The sequence below is a fragment of the Seriola aureovittata genome, chromosome 21 (genome assembly GCF_021018895.1).
Source record: "Seriola aureovittata isolate HTS-2021-v1 ecotype China chromosome 21, ASM2101889v1, whole genome shotgun sequence".
NCBI classification, from domain to species: Eukaryota; Metazoa; Chordata; class Actinopteri; order Carangiformes; family Carangidae; genus Seriola; species Seriola aureovittata.
The window spans coordinates 16,844,483-16,871,132 of record NC_079384.1 but is presented as its reverse complement, the minus strand read 5'-3'; the positions used below and the strand labels follow the sequence as shown (position 1 = coordinate 16,871,132).

At 41.5% G+C, this 26,650-nt stretch overlaps 1 protein-coding gene across 1 annotated transcript in view; it reads left to right on the top strand.

Moving 5' to 3' along the window:
• thrab (thyroid hormone receptor alpha b) overlaps nt 1–26,650 on the top strand; it is a 138,309-nt gene that overhangs the window by 86,993 nt on the left and 24,666 nt on the right. Inside the window, exons 4-8 of the mRNA XM_056366540.1 lie at nt 10,415–10,832; nt 19,511–19,572; nt 24,089–24,189; nt 25,261–25,408; nt 25,761–25,966. Coding sequence (XP_056222515.1) covers nt 10,777–10,832; nt 19,511–19,572; nt 24,089–24,189; nt 25,261–25,408; nt 25,761–25,966 — 573 coding nt within the window. The 5' untranslated portion in view covers nt 10,415–10,776. The remainder of the gene's footprint in view (nt 1–10,414; nt 10,833–19,510; nt 19,573–24,088; nt 24,190–25,260; nt 25,409–25,760; nt 25,967–26,650) is intronic.

Below are 26,650 nucleotides of genomic sequence, written 5' to 3'. Positions count from 1 at the left end.
TTCATCCCCGCGTCTTGTTACAATTAGACATTTCCATTAGTTGTGAGGAAATGAACAAGTGTAGGGAAGTGGACATCTCCGGGAAAATAATCGTGGAAAGCACACACACACACACACACACACACACACACACACACACAGCCTCCAGTTTCACAGAGAGTGCAGTTTTTCTTAAGGTGGGCCGCAGGGGGAAACACAAAGCAGGAGAAACAGCAGAGTGTCTGTTCTGGAGCGCTGGGCAGGAACAGGACAGGATTATCTGAATTTAAAAGTTACACATTGAGCTGAACAAAAGGCAGTGATGTGCAGATAGTGTGATCCCTGTAAAAAAAAAAAAAAAAAAAAATGTCAATGCAGCCTTTGGAAGTGCCAGGAGGCTCCGCAGCACTCGTGGGCCCACCTTAAGAAAAAAAAAACTGCAAGTGGAGGAAAAGAGAAGAAGTGAAAAAAAGAGAAGTGAGCTGGATTTGTTTTCCAAATGCAGTCACATTCTTGGCAGCACCTTCGCCTGTCCTGGCCAAGGGAGGGTGGGAAGAGGAGGGATGAGCGAGGTAGAGAGAGAGAGGAGAGAGTGGACGTGGGAGAGAGAAAGAGCAGATTGTTTTTTTTGTTTTTTTTCCTTTTTGCTGACTGCGTAGAAGATAAAAAAGTTAATACAGTATGTTGACATTATCTATAGATTTACATTCATCTTTGGCCTTGACTCACGTCGCCTACGAGCAGACACATTTTCATCTTTTTCCGTTTACACATGTAGGTCTTGTAGAAGTATACATTGCCTCATTTAGCCCCTGCTGACAAAATGTACCATCTTATGTTTACTCTTACAGCTACACAAGCCAGAAACAGAACGTCCATGGATATTCCCACTGCACTTAGCCTAGTTTGTCCGTCCGTATATACAGTAAGGCTTTAAAAATACATCCAGCATACTTTTATATTTCTCTGTCAACACTAGTGCGTGCAGAAAGTGCAGCCACTGTGTGCATTAAGTTATTGTCGTTGACTTAAATATTCCTTTAAAACATATGTGATGACTGCATGCTCTCTGGTATGAGACACAGTAAATTAGCTGAATTTTTTTTTTTTTTAGTCTCCTGATAGAAAATTAACGCACAGCAATTCTAACAACTGATTAATACCAAATGTTCGCTGGGTCCAGCTTCTCAAAAGTGAAAGGTTGCTGCTTTCTATGATTGTAAACAGAATTTATTTGAGTTATGGATGTTTGGTTTAACAAAACAAGCAATTTGACCGCATCACTTTGGGCTATTTAAACTTGCGATTGGCATTTCTCATCACTCTCTGACACTTTGTAGATTAAATGATGAATCTATCAATTTAAAAAAAACTAAAAAAACCCAAAAAACCTCAATGCACAAAGGAAGATGGAACTAACAGAAAAGACAGAAAAGAAAGACACAAATGGTCACAAAACAGCTGTTGTATTTATATCAGCCTGTCATGACGCTGCTCATTTACATTTGCTTGTTCGTCTGCTGCAGTGGGACAGTAAAACAATAAGAATGAGGCACTTTATAACGCTGAGAGAGGCTGGCATCAAGACGTGCCCTGCCAGTGTTCGGACGTCATGTGTAAATTTATGTCTTCGACTGCTCATCAGTGCCAGGCGCCAGCCAGCTGTGCCTTGCTGTGCCACTGGTCTTCCCTTTACACTTCCTCTGACGACTACTGGTGATGACTGCTGAGGAGCCGCTGAGGAGCCCTTAAGTCTCCCAGCGGCGCTGCTCAGTGGCCGTTGTCTGAGAACTGTGGCTGCACGGGGGCAGCTTTTTGGCGTGAATGTGTGCTCAGACAGCCTCTTCTGGGTAAACAAAGGTTTTCAAAGAGCTGCCGTCTGCCTGTTTGTATGTGAACTGCCGCCGCTCTCATCCGACCAGCTTTGTTCCGTTTCTTCAGACTCCTCTGCACTTGCTTTCCCGTTTCGACATCTTTCATCCCTGTCTGCCTCTGCTGGCCTTGTTGCAATCATGGATGTTTTATGAGACGGTGGGCCCCTGGGCACAGACTTGTAAAAGGGCCCCTACCCCTCTTACATAGGAGCAAGGCATCCAGAGACACAAAACGGCTATGGAAATGTTGTTCTTTTCTTTTTGCAGTTGTTTTGCTTCTCTTTGTCATCATGTGTCTGCTTATGTTCATTTGCTGTCTTCTTTGTTTCTTTTTGTGGTCACTTTCCATCTCGTTGCAGTTGTTTTGAATCTATTTGTGGTCTCTTTGTGGTCATTTTGCTTCTTTTTGGAGTTGCTTTGCAACTTTTGTCCTTTGATTGATTTTCTAACAAGAAATCTTAAGTCACTTCAGAAACTCGGCGCTCTGTCGGCCAGTTCAGTAATCCATCCGCAGCTGCAATGTTGATGTAGCATGAGCAATTTTGGCCTGATGTTTATAGGGGATCAAAAGTAGCAGAGTTTCTGTCACAGAGGTTCAACTTTCCCATGGGTTTTGTTTTAAAAGCCTTATCATGGTCATTATCATCATTAGTTTTGAAAGTGACGCGCAGACAAGCAGAGGTGGTCGGAGAAGTGGTGACTGAAAAAATCTGCTGAAAGACGGATAAAGTAAACGAGGAAAGAAATTTGGAAGGGGCGGATGAGGCAGTGCGAATGAAAAAGAGAATGAGAAAAAGCAATGGTGACAGAAACAGATACAGTGTAGTGTGTTACCATGTGGCCGTGTGCCCAGTTTGTCCTATGTGTCCTTGGCTGGTGCAGATGTATCTGTATGCACACTCAAACAAACTACAGACAGAATAAGAAACGTACTGTTTAACTTGAAGGAACTATTGTTTCCTTGTCGTCTGATTTGGTGCATAGAGATGAAGTGAGTTCTACTGATTGTAGCTTGAAAGCTCAGTGTCAAAGTTCAAACTGTTTCAAACCAGAGATTCATGTCTCGCTGTTTTTCTTGAGCAGCTTCCTGCATCAAGTGTGACGAGCTGCTGAGTCAAGTGTCATGAATGAGTGCTAGCAGTTTCTGAGTAGATTGCATTTTTGTACTTTATCTGACGAGCATGAAAACCCCCAAATCACCACTTGTGTATACACATGCAAGTTGAACATTAACATTTTTATGAATGTGGGCGTCTGTGTTTGTGCATAATCGAAACATCAAGGTCACATTTAGAAAGAAGCCCGTACAGGTCGCATTTTGTCACTTCACTTTACTGTAATCTATTAGCACCTATTAATAATCCCCCGACAGTAATTAGCCTGGCAAGAGAGCGAGCTGAGACGTAGCATGAAACATGATCCTTTTGCCTTTGACAGCCTGCGACCCTGGGGTACTAACAGCCACCCAACCCACCCCACCCTTTCCTTTTCCACCTCCATTTCCTCAATGATCAGACTGCGCACACCACATCAACAACTTGGACCTGCCCCTGCTCCTGCTCCATTACTTAACCACTAATTGCACCAGGCCACCTTTGGGAGTCGGGAGCGCTGACCCCCACGTTTGCTGTCATGGTGTGAATTTTAACAAGGGTTCTCCTCAGGAGCTCAAGGGCTGAAATTTGCTCACTGCAGACGAGCACGTATGCACCGTGTTCTGCTGCAGAAACACTTAGGTTTACATTTCTACCTGCTGTACTCTGATCTTTCTGCATTCACAGGGAAAGATAATGCCACAATTGCTGTGTTATTTGAAATGAAAAGAAGTGAACAATTTTGAGTGAACTTTAACACAGAAGCCGCTTTCGGCGTATTAAGAAAATGACACATCTGAGCTGTTGCACATCAGAACAGGCTAGCAGCTGCAAGAAGCATGTAGCTTAACACCTGCACCCCTTAAAGTCAGTGAATTAAACGAACCTGAATCTAATTGTAAAGTGTAAGACTTCATTTTTTACAAATTGGTGTGAGACAGTGACATTTAAATGGACTGAAATTTTAAAAGAGACGGGGGAGGGGGGATTAGATGACACCAAAGAAGCCAGACGTCAAAGTGTGTGAGAATCTACTGAGTGTTTTTTCTGTTTCTTTCACTGATGTTAGGACATGAAACAATTAGTAAATAAATCAGAGTTTCACTTGTCCATCTTGCTTTTTAGACTCCTTGAGAGCTCGACTACATAATCGTTGTCAGGTTTGGTGATTGTGTAACTTTGTCTCACCAGCTGCGTTATTTGTATCTGTCATAATGAACGGATTTCATAAGCTGAGAAACCGCAGATAGAAACATGATGAATCCAAACATCGAGATAACCATTGAAAAGGTGGACAGTCTTTATCAGTTCTGGATATTTTGAACCATATTTTTATTAAGAGTCTTGGTAGAGATGGGAAAGAGTCCTATGTTTGCGAGTGAGCGTTCACATCTCAACAACTCAAGATGGGTGTACGACGGCTCTGCTGGTCATGTGAGGGTTAAAAATCCTGTGCACTGGCAATACAACACTGTTCATTTAGATTACCTTGAACAGCGTACTTTGAATGGCATGAGCCATCCATGCTTGTTTTTGTTTTCAGGCGCATCTTCATCCCAAAGCACTAAGTTTTATGTTTCAGAAAAATCCAAATGTGCATTTGTAATGTGTTAATCTGAAAGCGGTAACATTCACACATTGAAGCTGGTATATGTTTGGGGAAAAAAGATGCTCTCGGGCACCTCAGTGGAGGTAATGAGGGAGGATGAGCACTGCTAATTTGGTCCATTTACCAAACAAAAAGCCACAAAAATCCGCATCGATGTTCTTTATCCTCCTCACTCCTTCTGCTAATGGTATAAGTTCTACGGCTCACACACTATCAAAGTGTGTGTGTCCTCAGCTCACTTAATTTTTTTTTTTCTCTGAGGAGAAACAAAGTTCCTAAATATTGTTTCAGCACGCTGTCAAAGCACAGCCTAAACATCCTTGAGGTTTAATGACTTGTTCCTGTTGTAGATCTGCATTTCACACCGCCCTGCTTATTACTGATGAATCCATCCAGCTCTGTGTTTGGGCTCTCTTTCTGATGAACAGAGGGACATCGATCTCTTTGGCCTGGAACAGAGGAGAAAGAGAGTAGGTCATGTTTAATTAATTCAGAGCTTCTCCAGGCATCAACATGCTTTCACTAGTTATTCTTTTGATGCATTTTAAAGTCTGTATTTCAGAGCGCACAATTAAAGGTGAACCCTGCTCGAGGGAGAATGCCAGTTTTTGCAGGCCCAATTAAAATTTGGAGGCAGTTACTGGAAGGGAAGGAAAATCAAGGTGCATGTGGCTGAGCCATGTTAGTTGTAGTCTGTGTCTGTGTGTGTGTGGGTGGGTGGATATGTGGTTGTGTGCACTCACTACAAAAGTGGTGTTATTGTAAAACATCTGAGAACTTACATGTTTGGTTCTATTCTCACAGGAAATGTGACTATTTGATTTCAAACCACTGTCTTGATTTATGCTCAGTGATTACAACGTTTTGAATGTGAAATTGCAAAGATGTAATCACGGGCATCAGAAATGCTGGATCTGTACACCATTACGCCAACCAGTCAACACAGTGACAAAATATGGCTAAATACAATGCAACAACCCTCCCTGAAGCTCCCAAGGCTTTGCAGGATGTTGACAGATTAATAATGAAACAGCAGTTATTTAGAAGATACTGAGAATACAGAGGAACAGTGGAGAAGTTGGTGGTGGTTTGAGGACATTTTTAGAGCCACCTTTAAAGTATAAAGCAGACTCGTGGAACAGTTTACTGTATGTACCTAGGGACTACGGATGTAAATTAGCATTTTACTACAATCCGGCATGTTTACATTGTGTATTTTATACTGTAGTTCATTAACATACATTGTCCCTATGAAATGCACAAATCCATAAATAAAAAATTGTGTTTTTAATAGCCAGAGGACAGATTTTTGGGGCAAATTGTTTAAGACTGCATAACTGCATAACTAGATGTCTTGTCCTCGTCGTCCCTCTCTATCCCATATTTCCTCTGCACCTTTTTACTAGTCTCTATCAAATAAATAAATCAATCAATTTTTGGATGGAGTATCGCTTTAACTTGGCCGCCATTCGAAGGTTACCCAAGGACACGTTCCACCAAAGCCATTCGTCACCTATATAAAATGAAGTGATAACATGTTATTACAAGTTTGGTTTCTTGATCCAATCACACTGTGATACGCACAGTGAGCTTGGTATTCACAGATTATTGTGCGCAGACCATAAAGGGTTGTATTAAAAACCTGTAACTGACAACATAAGTGTGTAATTACAGACAGGCATTTAATATCTATATATGTAGATTTGAGCTGAAAACGGCTAAAAAGCCCTAAATTTGCCTTTTGACACACCCTGTTCTCTTCCTGTTATTTGTCTTCTCGCTGTGATAACTGGGTTTATTTTGTCTTCATTCCAACAGTGCTCTAAATCAAGTCTTTTTATTTCTCTTTCATCAACTTTGCCCTTCCCAGAACACACTATATTATCCCATTTTATCTCACTCTTTCTTTCTCACTTTATCCTTATCTCCTGTTTCTCACTTTCCTTCCTCAGGCATGCTGTGTACTCCTTTTCTGGCCCCAGACCACTTGACAGACTGACCCTGGATATAGGGGGTGTTAACATAAGAATAACTTTCTGGGTGGGGGCAATGACGAAGGAGCACATGCATGAATGCAGTACTTGAGATGAAAGAAGGCAACGATATGGCTTACTTTATCAGACTACTATTGTAGTGTGCGCTATTGTTTTCCTGGAAATATCTTGATGCAGTGTTATTCTTTAACCATTTCTTTGTCATAAGAAAAATAAACTGTATGCCCTAAATTGGAAGATATGTTCCTAAAGGAGTTGTCAGGTGGATTTTTCCCTTGAAATCCAACTAAAATTAAAAAAAAAAAAAATTAAAGAAATGGGTATTGGTCATTTGGTCAAATTGTTATAACCAGAAAGAGGAAATAGTAGTTTCTATTTTCCTGCGGTGATGCATACAGATGTTTTCTGACTAAAAGTGTCGGTCCTGTTATGTGATTGGTCCGGTATCGATGTGGGAGGCACAAAATATAGTTTGTGTTCTCAGAATTTGCATGAAACTGCATGTCATGATTTAAACCATGCAGTAACTGAGGTTGTGAGACTTCCTCCTTGTTGCAGTGAGTTTTGACAGTCTGGTTATGTGGCATGACCAAGACTGGACCTGTAAAAGAGACGCAGCTCACTCCAGATAGATGCTGGACAAACACAACACTGAGAGTGTGACAGTGTTGAAACAAAATGAACTAAAACTAATGTCTAGTGGGAATTGGTGCTAATGTTGGCAAGCTAGACTCACTCGCTTCCGCTCTCCGAGCAGAAGCTAGTAGTTTGTTGCGTCCTCCCAGATGTTGACTGTTGTAAATAGACGTCTTAAATTACCAATGGTACACAACCAACGCTATGTGTTATGATATATTTCTCCTAATGAGGGGGGACATTTGCTAATTTATTTGGTGGTACTTGAATTTCAATTAATCAGCTAATGAAACAATGGGCTCCCTTTTCTTATCTGTCCTCTCCGTCCCACTGTGATGAACAACCACTTTGTGCTTGTGCACAAACAACAGCAGTGAGGCCAGTGCCACTTCAACAGCCAGCGTGACAGAGGGAAGGCGTTTGATAAGATGCACTTCATTAGTGGGATATGTTATTACGGGTTATGTCATCACTGTCCTGTTCACCATCACACCGCAGTCGGTCCTGCTACGGTCAGAGAGGCAGTCAACTCTCCCTGACCTCTCACATAACAATGAATGGAGTCTCCCTGTGGTTCCCTGACAGCAGTTTGTTTGTGTGTGTATCATATGTGTGATTGTGTGATTGTGCTCCAGTGTGTACTTGAGGGATAGTGTTTACTGTATGGTGAATAAGGGTCTGAATTAAGATTCTTTTTACATGGAGACAAAATAAATGGGGTAGAAGCCGAAGAGCTGGCTCTTTATGTTGTTTTAGATGTTAATTAGCAGGCGTTAATGTTACAGGCAGCAAAACAAATCACACCATATCTTTCTAATATAATACAGCTTTTTATGTTATGAATGAAAAGACTGTCAGCAATGATTTGAAAGAGCTGAACCTTCACAACATCCCCCGAATGAAGTACCTCCATTTCTTATCTCAACCTCTTGATGAGTCACAAACAGATACGTTCTGCCGTTTATTGCTGTCTGTTACAAGCCTTTAGAAGCAGGTTGCAGCACTTATATAAACCATACACCTGAGTGTGCTTAAAGTCTGTGTAATTTTCACATGTGGATTCAGTAATTCTGCACAAAAGTTCACAAAGTTCAACAAAGGGAAGGTGTTTCAGCAGTGCATTAAGACTAATTCATAACTAATGGACAATTTTGCTTTTCACTTACCTGAAAAGCAGTTCTCAGCAGCAGTTCTTACCTGAAGTTCTCAGACGTGAAACAAGGGGACCACTGTGTATAGAGAAATCAGTGTTTTAATGATTTTTTTTATTTTTTTTTATTTAGTCCATAAAATGTCAGAAAGAGCAACAATACAGAACAACAAATAAACAATAAAGAAAATACATATTATATATATATACAACCCTACACATAAAGGTTCAGGGATGTGGATGAGTCGCCTTCTGCTTGTAGAATAAATGCAAAAAATAAACATGCATGGAGGTGATGAAATGCTGCTTTGCCTGCAGAGAGAGGTTGTTTTGAATATGTGTATAATCTCTCTATTAGGAGTAAAATCAATAATAATATCAGTCATGTCTAAGGCCATTCTCATGTCCTGTATCCCACTGTTCCGGATTAGAAAAGCATTGAACCGGGGATTAGCAGAGGAAAGAATAAAGCCTTCCTTGGCCAACAGCGGAGGGAGGCAGGGGCTAATGGATCAAGACCCTTTGAGTGCTTGTGTATGCACCCACCCACACACACATACACACACACACACATACTCTTTCACATTGATTCAGCTGCTCATCCTAAAGCTACTTAACCCTGTGTAAGAGCTGACATTGTGTAGGCAGTTCTCCAGGAACTATCCAGTTGTAGCAGTAACAATTGAAGGTGACAGACTTTGCCCTCTGACCTCCGGGCCACTGTATCCAGTCTTAACTTGGTGTGTGACTTGGAGGAATCCCTCTGCTGCCGGCAGCATGAGGAAAAGCCTCTGTTTCATGTGACTAAGGGTCATGTAATGCTAGATGGAATGTGAGACTAACTCACATGGGAGACTTAGTGGAGTTGACAGCATAACGCAGTGTAGACACAACATGTGGTGGAGCGTTTAGGGAAGCTCCCGTTTAGTCACTCAGATAGATATCTTTGGAACAACTTGAGAAACGTATTTAAGACAAACTCCGTGATCTCTGTCGAGGTCTGGCGCACACTCAAACCTGAGACGCTGCCATGCCTCGTCGGGCTCGGGATGTGGTGCTGCCTTGGGTTAGGTTTGGGTTGCGTTCGGGTTTGTTAATTTTCCAATGGAATACGTTGAGAAATTTCTCTCTCTTAGTGTGGCAGTCATCTGCATCTGTGCATGTCATGTGTTGTAGGTAGTTACACAATGAAAGAGACACAGTGTACCCTAAGCTTTGCATCAGCTTTGTGAGCTAATGGTTGGCAAGAGCCGAATATAAAGCAAGAATCTGGGTCTTGCGTTGGGTTTGGGTCTCAAATTCGCAGCTTTCAGTCATATTCATTGGGTCAGGTAATAAAGCCTGGCAAGCCTTTAGTCTTATCATGAAGCTTTTGCAGAGCTTTAGATCTCAATGAGAGAATCCATCAGCCCTGCTACGAAAGCCGAAACCGAAATCTGAAAATCAAGTTAAAAGTTGAACATAATACAGTGCTGAAGTGGGAATATCTTACTTTGACTGAACACTTGATTCCTCTGATATTTGTGTGATGCACCCTGCAAAGGCCTGGATCAAAGAGTTGTGTGTTGAGTCGTGCACTTGGTACAAATAAGTCGCAATTTGGTACAATTTGCAAAGGGTTTTTAGACCCTCTTAGAGTAAATGTTGCTTTCATATTAAATCATGGGAGACATTTTGTTGACAAAACCTTGATAAATGCATGATTTAGAAAAAAAAAAGATTTATTAAAGTAAGAAACAGCTTTTTGCTTTCACATCACAGACGTGACTATTTTCATTACTGATCAATTTGGTTCAGAACATGTCAGAATGTAGTGAAAGTGCTCGTCACAATTTCCCATTTCCTAAGTTTCTATCCTCGTATATCTTGTTTTTTTTCCCAACCAACAATCCAAAAGTAAAAGATAATCAGTTTAATATCATAGAGGACTTTGAGAAGTCAGAAACAGTACTTTTTTGGACTTCTACTTAAAAAACAACATGATTAAGGACAGTTGTCGATTCATTTTATGCCTGACTGATGAATTATTTCAGTTCCACAGACACTGTAATCTAACTTTCTTCTTTGTTCTCTTGTAGACTGGATCCCACTCCACGCTCTGTATCCCTGAGACCGACATCCATCTCCAGCCCCCCCGCCCCCCACCCCCACCCCCCGACCCCCCAACCCCCCCCGGCCCCCAGGGCCTGCCGATTTACCCACAGCAGAACCTCCACCATCTTCCATATCTTGCAGCTTCACACCAAGCTACAGAACACCCAACCTCAAAGGGGGTCAGCTCCTTTTGGAGACCCCCCCTCCTACCTCCCAAGCCCCCTGGGACGGGACCCTGTCATGTTTCACTGACTGACCCTTCCCAACCGGCGAATGACAAGTGTGCATCCGAGGGTGGGGCTTGCCTCAGTCTCTCATAATTGGCTGCTGGATGGAATTAAGGTGAATGGAACACATGCCCAAGGAGCAGGACCCTAACCCATCAGAGGGAGAAGAGAAACGGTGAGTTAATCATTGCTGTCTTTATATCTTGATCTCCTATCTTAATCCCCTGCTGCTTCTTCGGCTTTCAGTCATTGTTCCATGTTGGTGAGGGTAATGTTGTGAAACCCGTTTCCTTGTCTTTCCTGATGTAAACCCCTTTGTCTGTCATTATGTAATGCTGTTATGGAGGAGGTTTTCTGAGGACATCCAAAGGAAATCTTTATTTTTCAGTCTGTCTTATCGTCTAAATCTTTCTCATGGCGCTCTGTTTTCACAAGTTAAACAACATAGCTGCCTTTTTTCTTTTTTTTCTTTTTTTTGACTTCCAGTTGCTTTTTTCCTCTCGTCTGACTTGTTTTCAGAGAACTTGGGCCCACAGCTACATCTGACCCCAACGGCACTCCTCCCCTTACTCCTTCATTTCTTGAGAAGCAGAGCCGCCCAAACACAAACAAACACGGTGCTGTTTAAGCCCCTTCTCATAAATGAAAACATAATATTAGTGGAATGGAGCCTCGCTCGTAGTGCTGCTGCAAGAGGAAGGGGCCCTCTGTGTGGAAGAGGCCTCTGGGTAAAAGGGAAGGGTAATCAGTCTATATCAGTCTGCTTTGGCTTCAAGAGAGGAGTTCAGTTAATTTGCAAAATGCTATTCCTTTAAATTAAAAAGTTAAATTATTGAATTGATCTCTGTCTGAGAATGATTAAAGTTGTAATCCTGATGACTCCTATTGAAGTGTGTTTGGAAGCTGCTGTGCAGGAAGCTTCTGTTTAATCACATCATGTTGTCATCATGCTGATAAGCTGGCGATGAAGTACATGTTATGTATATTGCTGTAACAAACATGTTGTATTTACTACTCTCAGACTAAGAAGGAACATATGAAGACACTAGTTACAGGCCGTTAGCCTTCTCACTCTTCTTTTCTGTCTCCAGAATTAAATTAATCTAATACTGACAATAACAATAATATGAGCTTATGTTCTTTCATTAGCATGTGGAGGGAGTAGCTGGCAGCCCAGAATGCAGCATCACATTCCTCTTCCCCTTCATGTCTTGTATTACAAGCTTGTGTTAAGAAAGTCAATCCGGAGCCTCGATGGATTCCTCAGCTAACACGGACACCTGTCAGGAGATTAACAGCTCTGCCGCCGGGGGACGGAGACAGTTGGTGCAGTCATGGATGTAGGAGTGAATGCACAGGCCTGTTTCGTTTGACATGTTCGGGGTGGAAGTATTCTGCGTATCCCTGCTGGTGTGCCAACACCTGTACCAAGAGCTGGCTGCAGCGTTTTGCACCTCAGGGATAATTAAAAGCACAAAGCACTGAGCTCTCATGGGCTTCATACTGGAGCAGTTGCTACATAGAGTGGATATCAGTGTGGGTGCGTGTGTGTGTCTGGCATGATAGTGGATTTTATTAAATCACTGCCCCACCCCTCTGCACGTTGTCAGCCTGTTGTTTTGAACTGGTCTGGCTCTTTGAAGTGATGCTATGGTTACCAGCATGCAGACAGAGAAAAGAACACTCTGGGCCTATGGATTGAAGATTGTTTGATACGTGCTCAGCCATTTCTTCTTTGACATAAATGTGAAACATTCTGTGGACCGTAATGAAATATTTGACATGCTGGATTTAATTTCAGGCAATCACTTTATTTGAGGTTTCTGAGCTGATAACACAAGAAAAATTTGGCTACTTTGTACCAGTTTTCTTCATTGAAGCCACTCGTACTGTGGCTTAATGGCTCATTGAGATGCATAAATTGTTGTACAGTTTATGTCATGCCGGATTTAGTTAAAACATGGATCTGTAGTTGCAACACTTCTCTTAACTTGTCACCACAGCTGATGCAAGGCTGCTTGCACCGTGTTGCATTAACAGTGGCAAAGGCTTGCACCATAGTGTTGTGTGTGGCTTGTCGTATGCAGGAATCTTTGTGGCTGACGTGCTTCAAGAGGCCTGTTTTTCTCCTCTGTAGTCGGAGGATCTGAATCTCAGAGCCTCCAGTCCGACGCGTATGAGAGCAGATCACAGTTAATTGTTTGTTCGCGTTTCCTCTCGCTGCTCTACAGATAAACTCAGCGAAATTAAGTAATCCTAATGACTTAATTACTTAACAAATCAGATGGAGGCACTAAGATGGATCGGGTGCCACATCTGCATGTAAATGTTATTTCTTCTTTAATCCCACTTCCTCCTTTTACCTGTTGCTCAGATGAATTTCATATTCACCGCAGGTACAAGCTGTTTTCTCCCAGCTGTAAATAGCATGAGGAGGGTGGTGATAACTCTGCTGTATTCATGTCAGGAAACACACTAATCTGTGCATCTAGAGGGAGGAAGATCAACCTACCCAAACAGACATTGCTGCCTTTAATGTATACCAAGGCCCCTGCTTCCCTGTCATGCCACAGTACGGTATGTCTGTAGTGAAGCTGAAAACGTAAACAAGATTCAGCTTTTCCTTCCCCTGGACGAGGATGTCCTGTCATGCCCGGGTTAAAGCCATTGTTATTTTCTCTCTTGCTATTGGTTTTATGGCTTGTTATGTCACTGGTTCCGTGTCTTCTGGGGATTTGAATATTAAGTTTTAAGGCTTTAAAACTCAGTGAATCATATCATGTTGAATAGACTGGGCGTAATATTTTTGTCAGAAGACGTTTGGTTAATATGAGCTTTATGCAGGATATGGGTGTGTCCACACAGAATGTGTGGTGTATATATATAAATCTAGAACAGCATATGAAATTAATTGCCCTCTCAGCAATAGATCATTAGAGAGAGGCAGCCATTTACAGCCAGGTAAGTGAGAGTGTGCTTCAGTGAGTCAGTCAGCATGCACCTCTACTAATCAGTGATTGAGTTCAGTTAATTATTGTTCCTAGAGAAGTTCCCCTGCAGCAATCTGTGTAAGCTGTGACATTTTCAAGCCGACATTCACAGAAACTGTTTCAAGGAAAAAAGAAAAAATAACTGATTTCTGCCCAGTGAAAAAGCAGAAGGTGGCCATACTTCATACATAATGCTTCATTTGAGCCATTATATTATGATCCCAGGTGGATAATAACTGTGAATGGATAACACATTGCTTGTGTGACTCACTGGTCCACTACATTTGTATTTTCCTTTTAAAATAACTCCCATAAACGGGTAAAGCTCCTGGTAGTCTGGTTCAAGATCATGAACTGGCTTCATGCAGATTACAAACTGGAAAATTTCCAGTTCATCAGTGCTTTGTTTTGGTTGTGATTTGACTGGCAGTGTTGACTTATTAACAAGTGCAAATACAATGCAGAGAAATCCCATTATGCAAATCTGCTGGCATAGATTCAGAGGCACCTGCTGCTGCAGACATTTGATAGTTAATCTAAGATAGAGGAAAATCTATCAGCCAAATTGTTTTTTTTCCCCCATTTTTTTATCCAATCAAAATTAATTATTTCAATATATTTACAAAGTTTGACCAATTCATTTCATTTGCATTGTCAAAATGGCATTTGAAACACCATGTATGCGGTTTGATTATTGTTGTGAATAGTGAATATGATGGGATTTATAGATGAAAAGTCCACATCAGATGCACATTTGAGATGTGAAGTAAATCCAGCCAAATGCAGAGTAAATGTAGCTGTTTCCTGTATCGTACAGGATGTATCAAGCTGTATATATTTGAGGTTTTAGCTCCATCTTTATTATTGGTCATATGTGGGTTACAATACACTTGCGTTTGGACAGAGGGAGTTGTCTTGCTTTCACTTGGAGGCATGTTATATCCCCTTCCAGCTCGGTCTGTAATTTAGACAGTGGTGGGGCACATGAGTGAACAAAGTGTCCATTAGCACTGGATGTATAGTACGGGGCAGACCCAGCTGAAGGCGTGCATGCATGCTGAACAATAGGCTACAGTTGCACTCTAAACATAGGACAGGGGGCCTTATTCAGACACTGTTATGGATATAATTCTCTGGACTATTCCGAGTGCATCTGCATTGTTCTGTCTGGTTAAAGAGCATGAGCTTCAAAGCAGGTGTTTCTCAGTCTTAAAGTCAGTTCACCCACATTATAACCAAAAACATATCGTCTCACTTATGTCTAGTGGTATCTGGCCATGCAAATGGTTTTGGTTTAATTTGAAATATCCATCTCTTGAGATTTCTGCCTCTATCCCAATACAATGGAAGTGACTGGAAATCTTATTTGGGGTGCTCACAGAAATGAAAAATGACATTTAAAAAATTTTACAGCAGCATCTCTTTCCAGACACAGTGTCCCTGTTACACTAGATAATCCGCAGAACTTGCTGTCAACAGGGTTTTTATGTGGACTTTTCTTCAGTAGAGTGCCTCTGAAAACTGATCATTGTGTCTTCTCTCTAAACGAGACATTGTTTCTGGAAAGACTCATTGCTGTTGAATTTACATTGTTTTGAGAAACACAAGCAAACAGACAGGGCAGGATAAATAAAGTATTCAGAGACTGTCTAACACATTGTTGGTTTTGATCTTTTTATCAGATTTGTTGTGCACAAGAAAGGTTTAGAATAACACTAACTTTTTTATTTAAGTGTGGCAGCTTAAGGGGATCTTTAAGGACATATAGCTCTCACTCAGTATGGATCGCGGTTTTGCTTCGCTCCTCCGCATCTTTTGCAGTCATGCGTGCTGATTTAGCCTTAAAGAAACGTCTTAAAATAGTCAAGTCTCATGAGAGTGCTCAGTTACCTGGCAGCCCAGCAATTACCTGTTAGACGCACTCCAAAGTCGCCGTCAAAGTAACAGTTTAAGTCAAAGCTGGCTGTGCTCCAATCAGGGTAAAGTGGGTGGTACCAGCAGCAGAGCAAAGAAGTCCCACAGAATTGGGGGGGGGGGGGGGGGGGGGGGGGGGGGGGGGAGTGTGTGTTTGAGTGGATCAACAGGCTGAACATACTATGGCACAACTAGCAGAGACATCAGGATGTAGGACAGTGAGAAAATGGAGTCCATACATGAAGACTGTGTAGCAGCTCATCAGCTACATCTGCAATTTCAACTAGCGCTGCTCCTCTGCCATGCATATTTTACAGTCCCACTGCGTCCTCAGGTCAGCACTCTAGGCCTAGGTCTCATCTTTTTGGCTCATGTTGTTGATTCTCCTGTTCTGTATTTGTTTCGGGCTATGCAACATGTGTGTAGTTGTGCAACATGTGCACATATTCTGCAAATCTATTCGTCCATAGGACGGAAAAATTCTTGCTCTTACACATCAACTGAAGTTTTAAACCACGTCTGTGATGGAGCAGGATCAGGTTGCCGAGGCACAGTGTGTGGAACCGTGCATATTTGGAGGTGTGTTGCAATCCGTGTCCCATCAGAGTATTAAGAGCTGGAAATTGAAAAGCGTTCTGTGGTATGCCTGCGCAGCGCACAGCGCCGTGCCCCAACATGCAAAAACTCACATTCCATCAAAAAATACTCAATTATGCATGATGTTTTCATCTCCAAACAGGAGTCCATGTATTTGTGCCACACCTTCACCGGCTGTGTCTGAAATCCTGTCAGGCTGACTGCTGTTTGTTTCAATGTTGTTTTATTGCCAAGAGACAAGATGTTAATTATTGTTTCAGGTGCAGCCTCCTACAGAAAATCTTTTGCACTGAACCATATGTTTTTAAATTGTGTTTTACTGTGGTTGTTTTTGGTTTCTTTCCAGTTTCATTGCTTCCTAGGGCCACTTGACTCCTTCTCTCTAACTCCTTCACTAAGAGCTCTTAGAATGGTGAACAGCTCTTCCAAGGCCTTGCCAAGAGTGCTAAGCTCTTCTTTTAGCTGCGAAGGTGCTAATATTTTCATTAGTGCTATTTTGGGATCATTCAGATCCTAATAGTGGGTTAGGGCTGGAGCTTATTAAAGGAGCTGGTGATTTGTATTATCATTTCATTATCATATCATTGCTGTGCCGATTCTCTGGCGCGTCTGTGCTGTCACGTCTCTAATGCGTGCTTGAAAACAAAATACTGCGCAAAACACCCCCTAAGAAGAGGGAAAACAAAAGCTTTCTAACACTTCGCAGGTTGTGACATCTTAGATTATCAAGGACTTGTTGTTGGGATGCAGGATCGCAGCACAGAGATGCAGAGAAGGTGTAGTTGTCACAGGAGTGACAGAGACCTGAATAAAGAGTAGCTGTTTTTATCCTGTTTGCTTATATTTCCATCTATAACAACACGCTGCCGCATGGGAGGACTGAACTGTCACGTAGCTGACAATTTGATGGTTGCTGCCTGCAGCAGCTGTGTGGAGTGATGGGGAAGCTATAGCAAGCAGAAGGAGAGACATTTACCTTTGAATGTCTCTCTGCTGCTGTAGGAGCTGTACTTTTCTTTCTTCTTTTTTTTTGCCCACAGTGAATGGAAAGCGCCCTCCATGTTTAAAGACTTTGCAGATCATCTTAAGCTGTTACACTGTGAAATATGCACATTGCAGCCTTTGCTTTTATTGTGTGCCAATAGGTGTTGCTTCACATATGACTCCTGTAGACAATTCCCATTCACCTCCCAGATCCCAGCATGACAGGAACATTATATCCACATCCACGAGTTGGGCTACAGATAAGTCAAAGATACAGACACAACAATCATGATAAATCAAGCTTTAACTCAATAGGCTATTTAAGAGCTTAATTTAATGCCCTGTTAAGCCATCAGATGTATTCTGAAAAGGGCAAAGGGAACCATAACTGAGAACGAGACAGTGCTATTATTGAAGCCAGGGTAGAATGTGAAGGGCTGTTTGAGTTGGCATTTAGGCTCAATTACAGCAACTCCCTGAACTTAACAGCCAGTTATATTGTTGTATTTCTCAGGGGCCGACAGCGTTTGCTGGTGTGAAAAAATGAAAAACAGGCTGACTCACAAAAGAAGTAAGAAACCTTTGGGACATTTACAGGCAGTGACTGGTATTGGACCTGTGGACCCTTAAATGGAAAACAGAAGAGTCACTTAGCTTATAATCTCTGCATGAGGCACAGACACTTTAGGAAAAATATGTAAATGAGCCCATGTTTTGGTAAAAGTCTTTGCCAGGATGTGTTTCTTTGTAAGAAAGAAATACTATACATAGTGTCCTGATATATGAAAGGAAACAAGGTGGAGTTAAAGGGAGTTTTTTGCATCTCAAGATTTAAAGAAACTATCCGAACAGTTAAATACTTTGTTTATATACTGTATATAGGCCACAAATTTTTCTCAAAGGGCTTTATAGTCTGTGTAACATACGACTCCCTCAATGCTCAGTACCTTCAGATAACTAACAACTCCGCAAAGAAACCCTTAAATAGGACAAAAGGTCAGACTTCAGGAAGAGCACCAGAGGAGGGATCCTTCCTCCAGATAATAAAAGAACGTACGACTCTATCACACAGCATATGTAAACCATAGACCTGTGTATTGCATCTCGAGAGAGCGGGACCACATTTTATTTATGATGCTGTCCTGGTCCCTCTGCTGGAGCTGGAATTAAAGGGCCCTGCCGTGGGAGGAGAGCTTGAGGCTATCAGGAGTGTCTGAGAGCAGAGAGCTGGACTCTTGGGATTCCAAACACATCCAACACTGACATGGAGCACTCACTAACTCTCTCCCATACTCTCTTTTCAGAAAAGCTCCCCCCACCCCCCTCCTCTACTTTACTGTCTCCCTCCTCCATCTCCGCGCTTTCATAATTCCCTTCAGAGCAGCCAGTTCCCATCTGTGTTTTACATGCCTTTCACATGTGTCAGTGTGGTTGCAGGTGTGTGTGTGTGTGTGTGTGTGTGTGTGTGTGTGTGTGTGTGTGTGTGTGTGTGTGTGTGTGTGTGTGTGTGTGTGTGTGTGTGTCTGTGTGTGTGTGTGTGTGTGTGTGTGTGTGTGTGTGTGTGTGTGTGCTGCTGAGTGCACATGCTCATTGAGAGCGCATGTTGCTGTGTGTACGCTCGATTCATATTGGAGTGGTGGTCTTTGTGTTTCCTCCGTGTAGCCTAATAATTAGAGTTGTTTTGGGGCTTTATTTATTAATTGTATTCCTCCACAAAAACGTTGTTTTCTTTTCTACTGCTTGGATTTAGATTTCGAGCACCATCAAGAACACAGCTCTTTCTGCCAAAAAGCAACTTTTTTTTTTTTTGTAAGAAAATCTCCCTTCTCCTTTCACTTATGACATAAACTTCGGTCTGGAGAGCTCCATTACTCCTCTGTTCGAAATGAAAGTTGCAGCAAATCATGCCTCTGTGTTTTTTTTAACCTAAATTGAGTACCAGATGGTTGGCTGGTAAAAGGATACAGGATGATAGAGGGAGAAGGTTACACAAATACAGAAACGTCTCTAAAAGTCAGTTTAGTATCCTTTTTCATGAGCTTATATGCCACTGCCTGAGTTGTACTGTTGTATATCATAACTGTGTAATAGACCCCATTTACACCTTCCTGGATACATTACCTGTAGTCTCTTGTCGGACAGTTTGTTGTTTTTTTGTTTCTTTAAAATGTGGCCTGTACAAACTGCTTTCACACTTGACTGAGATCCGATCATCACCTCAGTAGATGGTGATCTGGCTAATCCAGTTTGGATTGCTATGCTTTTTGCATACCTTAACATGCACGTTTCTTTACCCAGGTAACACGTCCAGATACTGATTTCTCTTTATTTTCTCTCTTTTCTCCATGTTCCTCTTATTTTCTCTCAGGTGGCTCAATGGCCCGAAAAGGAAGAGGAAGAACAGCCAATGTTCGGTGAAAAGTATGACTGGTGAGTAAGTGATGGATGGTGTTTTAATTGTGAGAGAATCTCAAAAGCAGCTGTGAACTGGCAGCTAGGAAACAAACTTGAATGAAGTCTGAATTCCTAAGTATCTCGAGTCTCTCTTTTCAAAAATAAACAGGGAAACATTCATCTTGGAATTCACTTCATTTACCTGTATTTTGTATATGGATGTCTGATATATTTTTGGAGTCTTAAAATCTTAGAAAAGGAAGATTGCTGCTTTCTGTCTCACCGCAGTGAATGACTGCACAGAAGCCAGTGGTGCATGATTCATCGCTGCCTCGTGTACATTATGTTTTCGATTTGTCACCTTCAAAGAAAAAAAGTAGAACATTTTGGCATCTGTTATCAATGAGCGAGAGGCTTCCGCTCAGTCGGACGCAGCACATTGTCTGAGTGACAGCTCCAAATCCCCGGAGCTGAAAGAGGCGGGAGAAGCAGGAAAGAGAGAGATATTGACAGAGATAGGGCGGGAGGAACACCAGCATATAAAAATCTGAGCCTACAGGATGGTTGATTTGGCATTTATAAAATACATCTCCCAAGGCGTGTCCTTTCCACACGTTTTCCCTCCCAGCAGGCTTGTTTCCTCCTTCTATGCATCACTGCTGGAAATTTGTACCATATTCTACCTGCCATGGTCCATTTGAACTGGGAAAGTATGACAATATGTCTGCCTGGGGGGTATGGTTGTCTGAGATTGAATTGCATACACTGTGATGATGTCAGCATTTTCCTGTGGGGGAGTGGACCCTCAACCAGACTTTGGATGCTTCAAGGCTCATTCAGGACACAAGAGGACTTGTGTAACATGTGCATTGATATTTGCCAGTGTTTCAACCTGGTCTGTAGAACGCACATCTGGACACAGCTGGATGTGGAGCAATTATAAAAGCGTTAAAACAGCTCAGTCACTGCTCATAACCCTTATTTGGTGAAATTCTTAACAGAATGGTTTCTGTAATGATTAGAAACAGGTTTTAACAAAGTGAAATTAGGCCACACAGACTGTTTTAAGTTGCAGATATACGAATGTGTAGTAAATGTGTATTGAAAATGCAGTTTGCTCAGAGATGAATGAATGAGTTTTAGTGTTAAGATGATTAGTGAATTGATTAGTGGACGGACAGAACATTGTTTGACATTTTTAAAGCTGCACCAATCAATATTTTTTTATTAGCAATGGATCAAATGATTACAGTATGTAGGATGTGAAAGGGAGTTGCCGATAGTGGCAAACTCACAGAGAATTATCACCCAAATCTGCACTTGGCAGCATTTTAGCATCTTTTAGCTCCTTGTTTTAGTTTTCTGGCCCGCAACAATATTGTTTGGTTCAGTCTGACCTCTTTAAGTTGCCGTATTTGCAGTGGACTATTTCCAGCAAAAAAAGTTAGCTAAAAGTTAACTTGCTGGTGAACATGGTGGAGAATTTCACCTCTTAAGTAGGCAGATGTTTCACTCAGGAGCTGATGGAGACCAAAACAAAGCTAAAATAAAGAGAGTGAATATTGCATTTACATTTATCAGGTGGACACAAACTTTACTCAAATCAATGCTAACATTGCCCCATGACGTCTCGATATGCTAATGGGCAACTGTTTGCTAGCATGTCAGCTAAAAGGAGTTTATAAGATGATATTAGTCCATGCTGTGTTTTCAGCTGGTTCTGCTGCCCCCAAGTGGTCAAAGACTAAAGCAGCTTTAACATGAGCTGGTAAAACATTGTTAATTTTGACTTTGGTGTGAGGATTTGCAGCTTTTCTATATCTCGTATCAAAATTAACTGAATCCTTAAGCAATTGGTGTAGATGATGACCAGGGACTAAACAACTAAACAGACTAAACAATTAATCAAAACAAAAACAGATTAATTGATGATACAAATAATCATCAGCCTTAATTAGTCTCCTCTAGTTGTGGTGTAGATTGAACCCTTTTTATTGCATTTGTGAATAGTTTTTGAATTTGAAATAAAACAGTATTTCTGTGCCAGTCAGAGAAGGGGGAGTGAACACAGCAGCAGTGAGCACAGTAGATTTTGTATAAAGGCTGTTGTTTTATCTCCAGCTTCTGTGTACAATTTGAATCTCATCGCCTGATGTCTTCAATGTATACTGCCTCAAATGTCACCTCACCAGTGTTGTTGTCATGTAAGGACCTCAGAGAAACAATCCCAAGATTCCTTCAGGAACCAGATTCATACCCCCCCCGTGATCCATACACCCTCTGAACGGCAAATGTTACGTTGGGAAACTTGTGAAGACAAAATATTTATCTTGACTCAGCCTCACTAGAATGAAAAGAAAAACCCTTCCCCTTCCTGGGTTTGGTTGGTGGAGGTATTGCAGGACCTGCTTTGGGAGGGGCGGGAAGCAAGAGCCAGAGAGCTGCAGCAGTATTGATTTTGGGCTTGGCTTCCAAACACAGGCACAGCAGACTGGGTCTGGGATCCGGTTGCTGCTAATGCTTGCCCCGCCAACACGCTGGATCTGACATTTTTCCTATATGATCGTTCTCTGATGTCCTTGTTATCGTTCATTTGGCCTGTCTCTCTTCTCCTTCCTCTTACTCCCCCTTCTCCACCCCTTCTCCTCCTGTGTCCTTCCCAATTCAGTTTTTTATTTTCTCATTGTCTTCTGGCTGCAGTGATCTCTCTTTTTTTCCTCTCATAAGCATTGATCGTCATTTTCTTTCACTCTTTATATTAGCAAATACATTTTTTTCTCCATTAGTTTTTTTTTTTCTCTCCATCTAAATTCTTATTATGTTTCCTGGATGGGTTTTTCTTATCAACAGAAAGAACTCAAAAGCTTTTCAACAATATATAAAAATCAAATTGGCTAGAATGTCACTTGTGCCCCTTCAGCTCTCGCTCTCATCTGTTCTTCTCCTCATCTTTTTTTATCTCTTTCCCACCATCCTCTGCTTGCCCTTTCCCTCCTCCTCTCAAATCTGTAACAAAGCCAAAAGGCAGAGCCCAACTGACACTGCCAGTCACAGCTCTCACCACGCCTTGGTATATACACACACACACACACACACACACACACACACACACACACATACAAGCATGTGTCATGGGAACATCACACACATGTGCTGTATGTCCATAGCACAAAGATCTGCCACCTCCCACTTTCTTAGCTATATGTCATATGAAATGGCTGGAAATCTGCTATTTCCTGTGTCTCTGAGCTCACTCCCTCAGTCTCACTCAGGCAATATGGAAAAAGAACAAACTGTCCTACTCCTAAGTTAAAACAGGGAGAAGACTGCAGAAGGAGGGAGAACAATCCAAATACTGTAAATGAACATTGGTCAGCACTGACATTTATGTAACCTAAACACATCAACACCATATAATAAGTCAGTAATGTCCAGTTGTAATAACATTAAAGAGCAGATCTGTAATGTTGTGACTACACTGATCTGAGGTATGCGTATAAGTAACTAAAGAGGATGAATTAGACATGAAAAATCCTTCTCATCCAGTCATAATTCAAAATAAAAGCCTGACATGAGCCAAAGTTTACAAACGTTACTTATGTAATAAATCTTTTACAGCACAGAAAACATTAAAGGCTTAAATTTCACTGTCCAGCTTTAGTCGCTCTATTAAAAGACGGGTCAGTCATTTAGACAGTAATTAGAAAGAGTGGATGTCCCGACGTGCAGCTCTCTCTGCATTTGTTAGCCACACCAAAGACAAATTTGCATTACCGTGTGATGCTCCTTTGTTTACATGTGGATCACAAAGACAGTATAGAGAGTCTGGGACCGGAGCCATTGTGCGAGTGTGGTAGAATTTACTGAATGTGTCTAGTTGAAGAAGCGTTGGACCTTGTAAAGGTGCCCTGTTGAATTTTATTGTAAACAAAACTAAATGTATGTTTACAGTTAGTGTTTCTCACCGGGAAAGAAACATATGTATATCCTTGAGGGCTGACAAATGTGTTGAATTAATTTTCCTCCTCATAAAGCATTTTCAAAACTGCACCCGCAAGACACAAAACAAACATTGCTCCACTGTGCTGATTGTGTGGCCCTGCAGGTCAGGTACCATATTCTTGAAAAACTAAAGTGTCTCCATAAACAAAGCAAGACAGGTACACCACCACCTCTTATGTCATGTTCCTCTCTGGCTTATATACTGTATGTATGCTTTTACTTTCTTACATTAGAAGCCTCACATATTGTATGTTACATGGAAGCTTGTCCTTGGTTTAAGAAAATAAAAGCAATCATATAGGACCTTTTGAGAGTGAAATAGAAAAGTTAATTTATTTGTTTTTCACAAAACGGGTGAAAGGCTACTCGGAAGTTAGGAACTCATGGAGTCATGGAACTTGAAGTTATGAACTAGTTGTAGCATGAGGCTGATATTATACTAATGTTGTGTGATAGTGTGATGGGACAGAAGGCTCGTCGATTACATCTTCAGTGATAAAACAATATATAATGTTACTCTGTCTAACCTTATTTTTGCTCTCTGTTTCAGGGTACATCCCCAGCTACCTCGAAAAGGATGAGCCATGTGTGGTGTGTGGCGACAAGGCCACAGGTTACCACTATCGTTGCATTACATGCGAGGGCTGCAAGGTACGCCCACACGCAGAACCAATAGTTTGACACATCAGGTTCATAACCTGTGTAATATCTTCCAGAAACCCTGATATGATTCCTCTGAGGTCAGCGGCTCTTACACACACACTCACACACACACACACACACACACACACACACACACACACAACACACACACACACACACACACACACTCACATATTGTATCTGGCAAACACACACTCTGAAACAGTCACTTAAGCACATACATTCACACAAGCACATTCCAAGGTCGTAGGCACAGAGTGTACATTCGCATAAAGATGATGTATTAGCATATTTGCATAAGAGTTGTCAGTGTGTCACATCAGCTCTCAGCCTTGTTTTATTTGTCTTCCTCGCTGTCAGGCAGGTCTATGATCAGTCTGCTTCTGTTCTTCTGTTTGTTCATCAGTGACACGGTGTCTGAGGCAGCACTGAAGGGATTGTGATTAAACTCAGTGGCCAATTGTGTGTTTGATGATTGTGTGTATGATTGATTGGGCAGCCCCTAAAAAAATTAGCATATTTATTTTTGGTCTTTAGGCAGTCAAACACACAAACTTTATGCAGTCTTTATGCAGCAAAATAATACTTTCAATCTAATAATACAGTCACAATACTGAGGCTTAATTTATGGATTTGTTCATCTCACTCCCACATTATTGCCTTCCAGCAATTATAATACTTGGATTTTAACGTTTACACAAATTGCCTCAGAATTGGAAGCAAGTCAGACACAAATTAGATTAAATTCTAGATTAAAGATCATTTTTCATAATTAGTTTTTATCATACAGAGAATAAGCAGTAATGGTAGTTAAAATATCTCCCTGCCTGTCTGCCATTCAAATGGAAATAAGCAGCAATATGATGTATCTTTGTGTCCTTCCCTGGTACTTTTATTTCTTCCTCTTCATCTCATAATCACTCTCTCGCTTACTCATCTTGCCCTTTTACCCTCTGTAAATCCTCGATATTCTTCTCTTTTAACTTTCAAATGTCTCTGATTGTCTCTCTCCATCTGTAACATCCATTCCTCCATCTCTCCCTCGCTGTCCGCCTGCAGGGTTTCTTCCGCAGGACCATTCAAAAGAACCTCCACCCCACCTACTCCTGTAAATATGATTGCTGCTGCATCATCGACAAGATCACCCGCAACCAGTGTCAGCTCTGCCGCTTCAAGAAGTGCATTGCAGTGGGCATGGCTATGGACTGTGAGTGTTGCACTTCCATACTTGATACACACTTAATATGAAGAATGTACATTAATGGACCTTCATACATAGCTGTGATTTGAAGTCTTGCGTGTGTTTAAAATGACACTTTTATATTCATATTCACTTTCAATTTCATATTGTGATGCAGAGGAGAGAAAAGATGTGGGGACTTTATATAGAGGGTGTGTATATAAACTTTATATAGAAGCAGCCACTGAAGACAGTTTGCAAACTTTTGGCAACAAGCAAACTAGTTGCATACCTCTTTTTTTATGCTTTCTTTTCCTTGGCACTCTCTCCGTCTGTGGCTCTTTTTCTTCCTCCTCTGCCTTCCTCCCTCTCCTCCCAGTGGTGCTGGATGACTCGAAGCGGGTGGCTAAACGGCGCCTGATTGAGGAGAACAGGGAGCGACGCAAGAAGGAGGAAATGGTGAAATCCCTTCAGAACCGTCCAGAGCCCACCGGGGCCGAGTGGGAGCTGATCCGCCTGGTGACGGAGGCCCATCGACACACCAATGCTCAGGGCGCACAGTGGAAACAGAAGCGCAAATTCCTGGTAAGAAGACGTGAGAAATGGGCAGATGTGTTGACCCACATACACTCTGATTCTCTCAAAGAGTTGACGGATAAATACAGGAGGCATTTTGGAGAATAAAATTTTATTTTTTATAATCATTATGGTTCTATATCACAATTATGGCCAGGGATATACAATTTTAAGGGATAATTCAAGTTTATTATGATCCGGGTCTTATTTTTCTTATCATTTCTATCAGTTACGATCTTACTGCACTCACTAAAGTAATTGTGTGAGTTCTGGCAGGACAAGAAACGAGCAGTCAGGCAATGAGACAAGTATTAAACAAGTCAACAGTTTAGCCCGATTACTGTAAACCACTTTATTTGGAGGTGAAACTGAAATCGCTACTATCCTGTGGACGTTTATAACGGACAGTAGTCATAATAGGACAGAAGTACAGACAATAATTTTACTGTTTACTGTCATCTGAGTCCTAGTATTTCTTCCCATATTTGACCTATTTTTAGCAAAGTCAAGTATTCCCTGATAACAGAAATTCATTTAGTGGGTTCAGTGTTTAATATCCGATAGAAACAATGGCCAAAACTACAGAAATCATTTGTAACAAACCAGAATTATGCTCTATATTAAAATGTTAAAATGTTCATGTGACATGAAGTGTCTTATGAGAGACATTCAAAAGTTTATTAACCCTTTTTT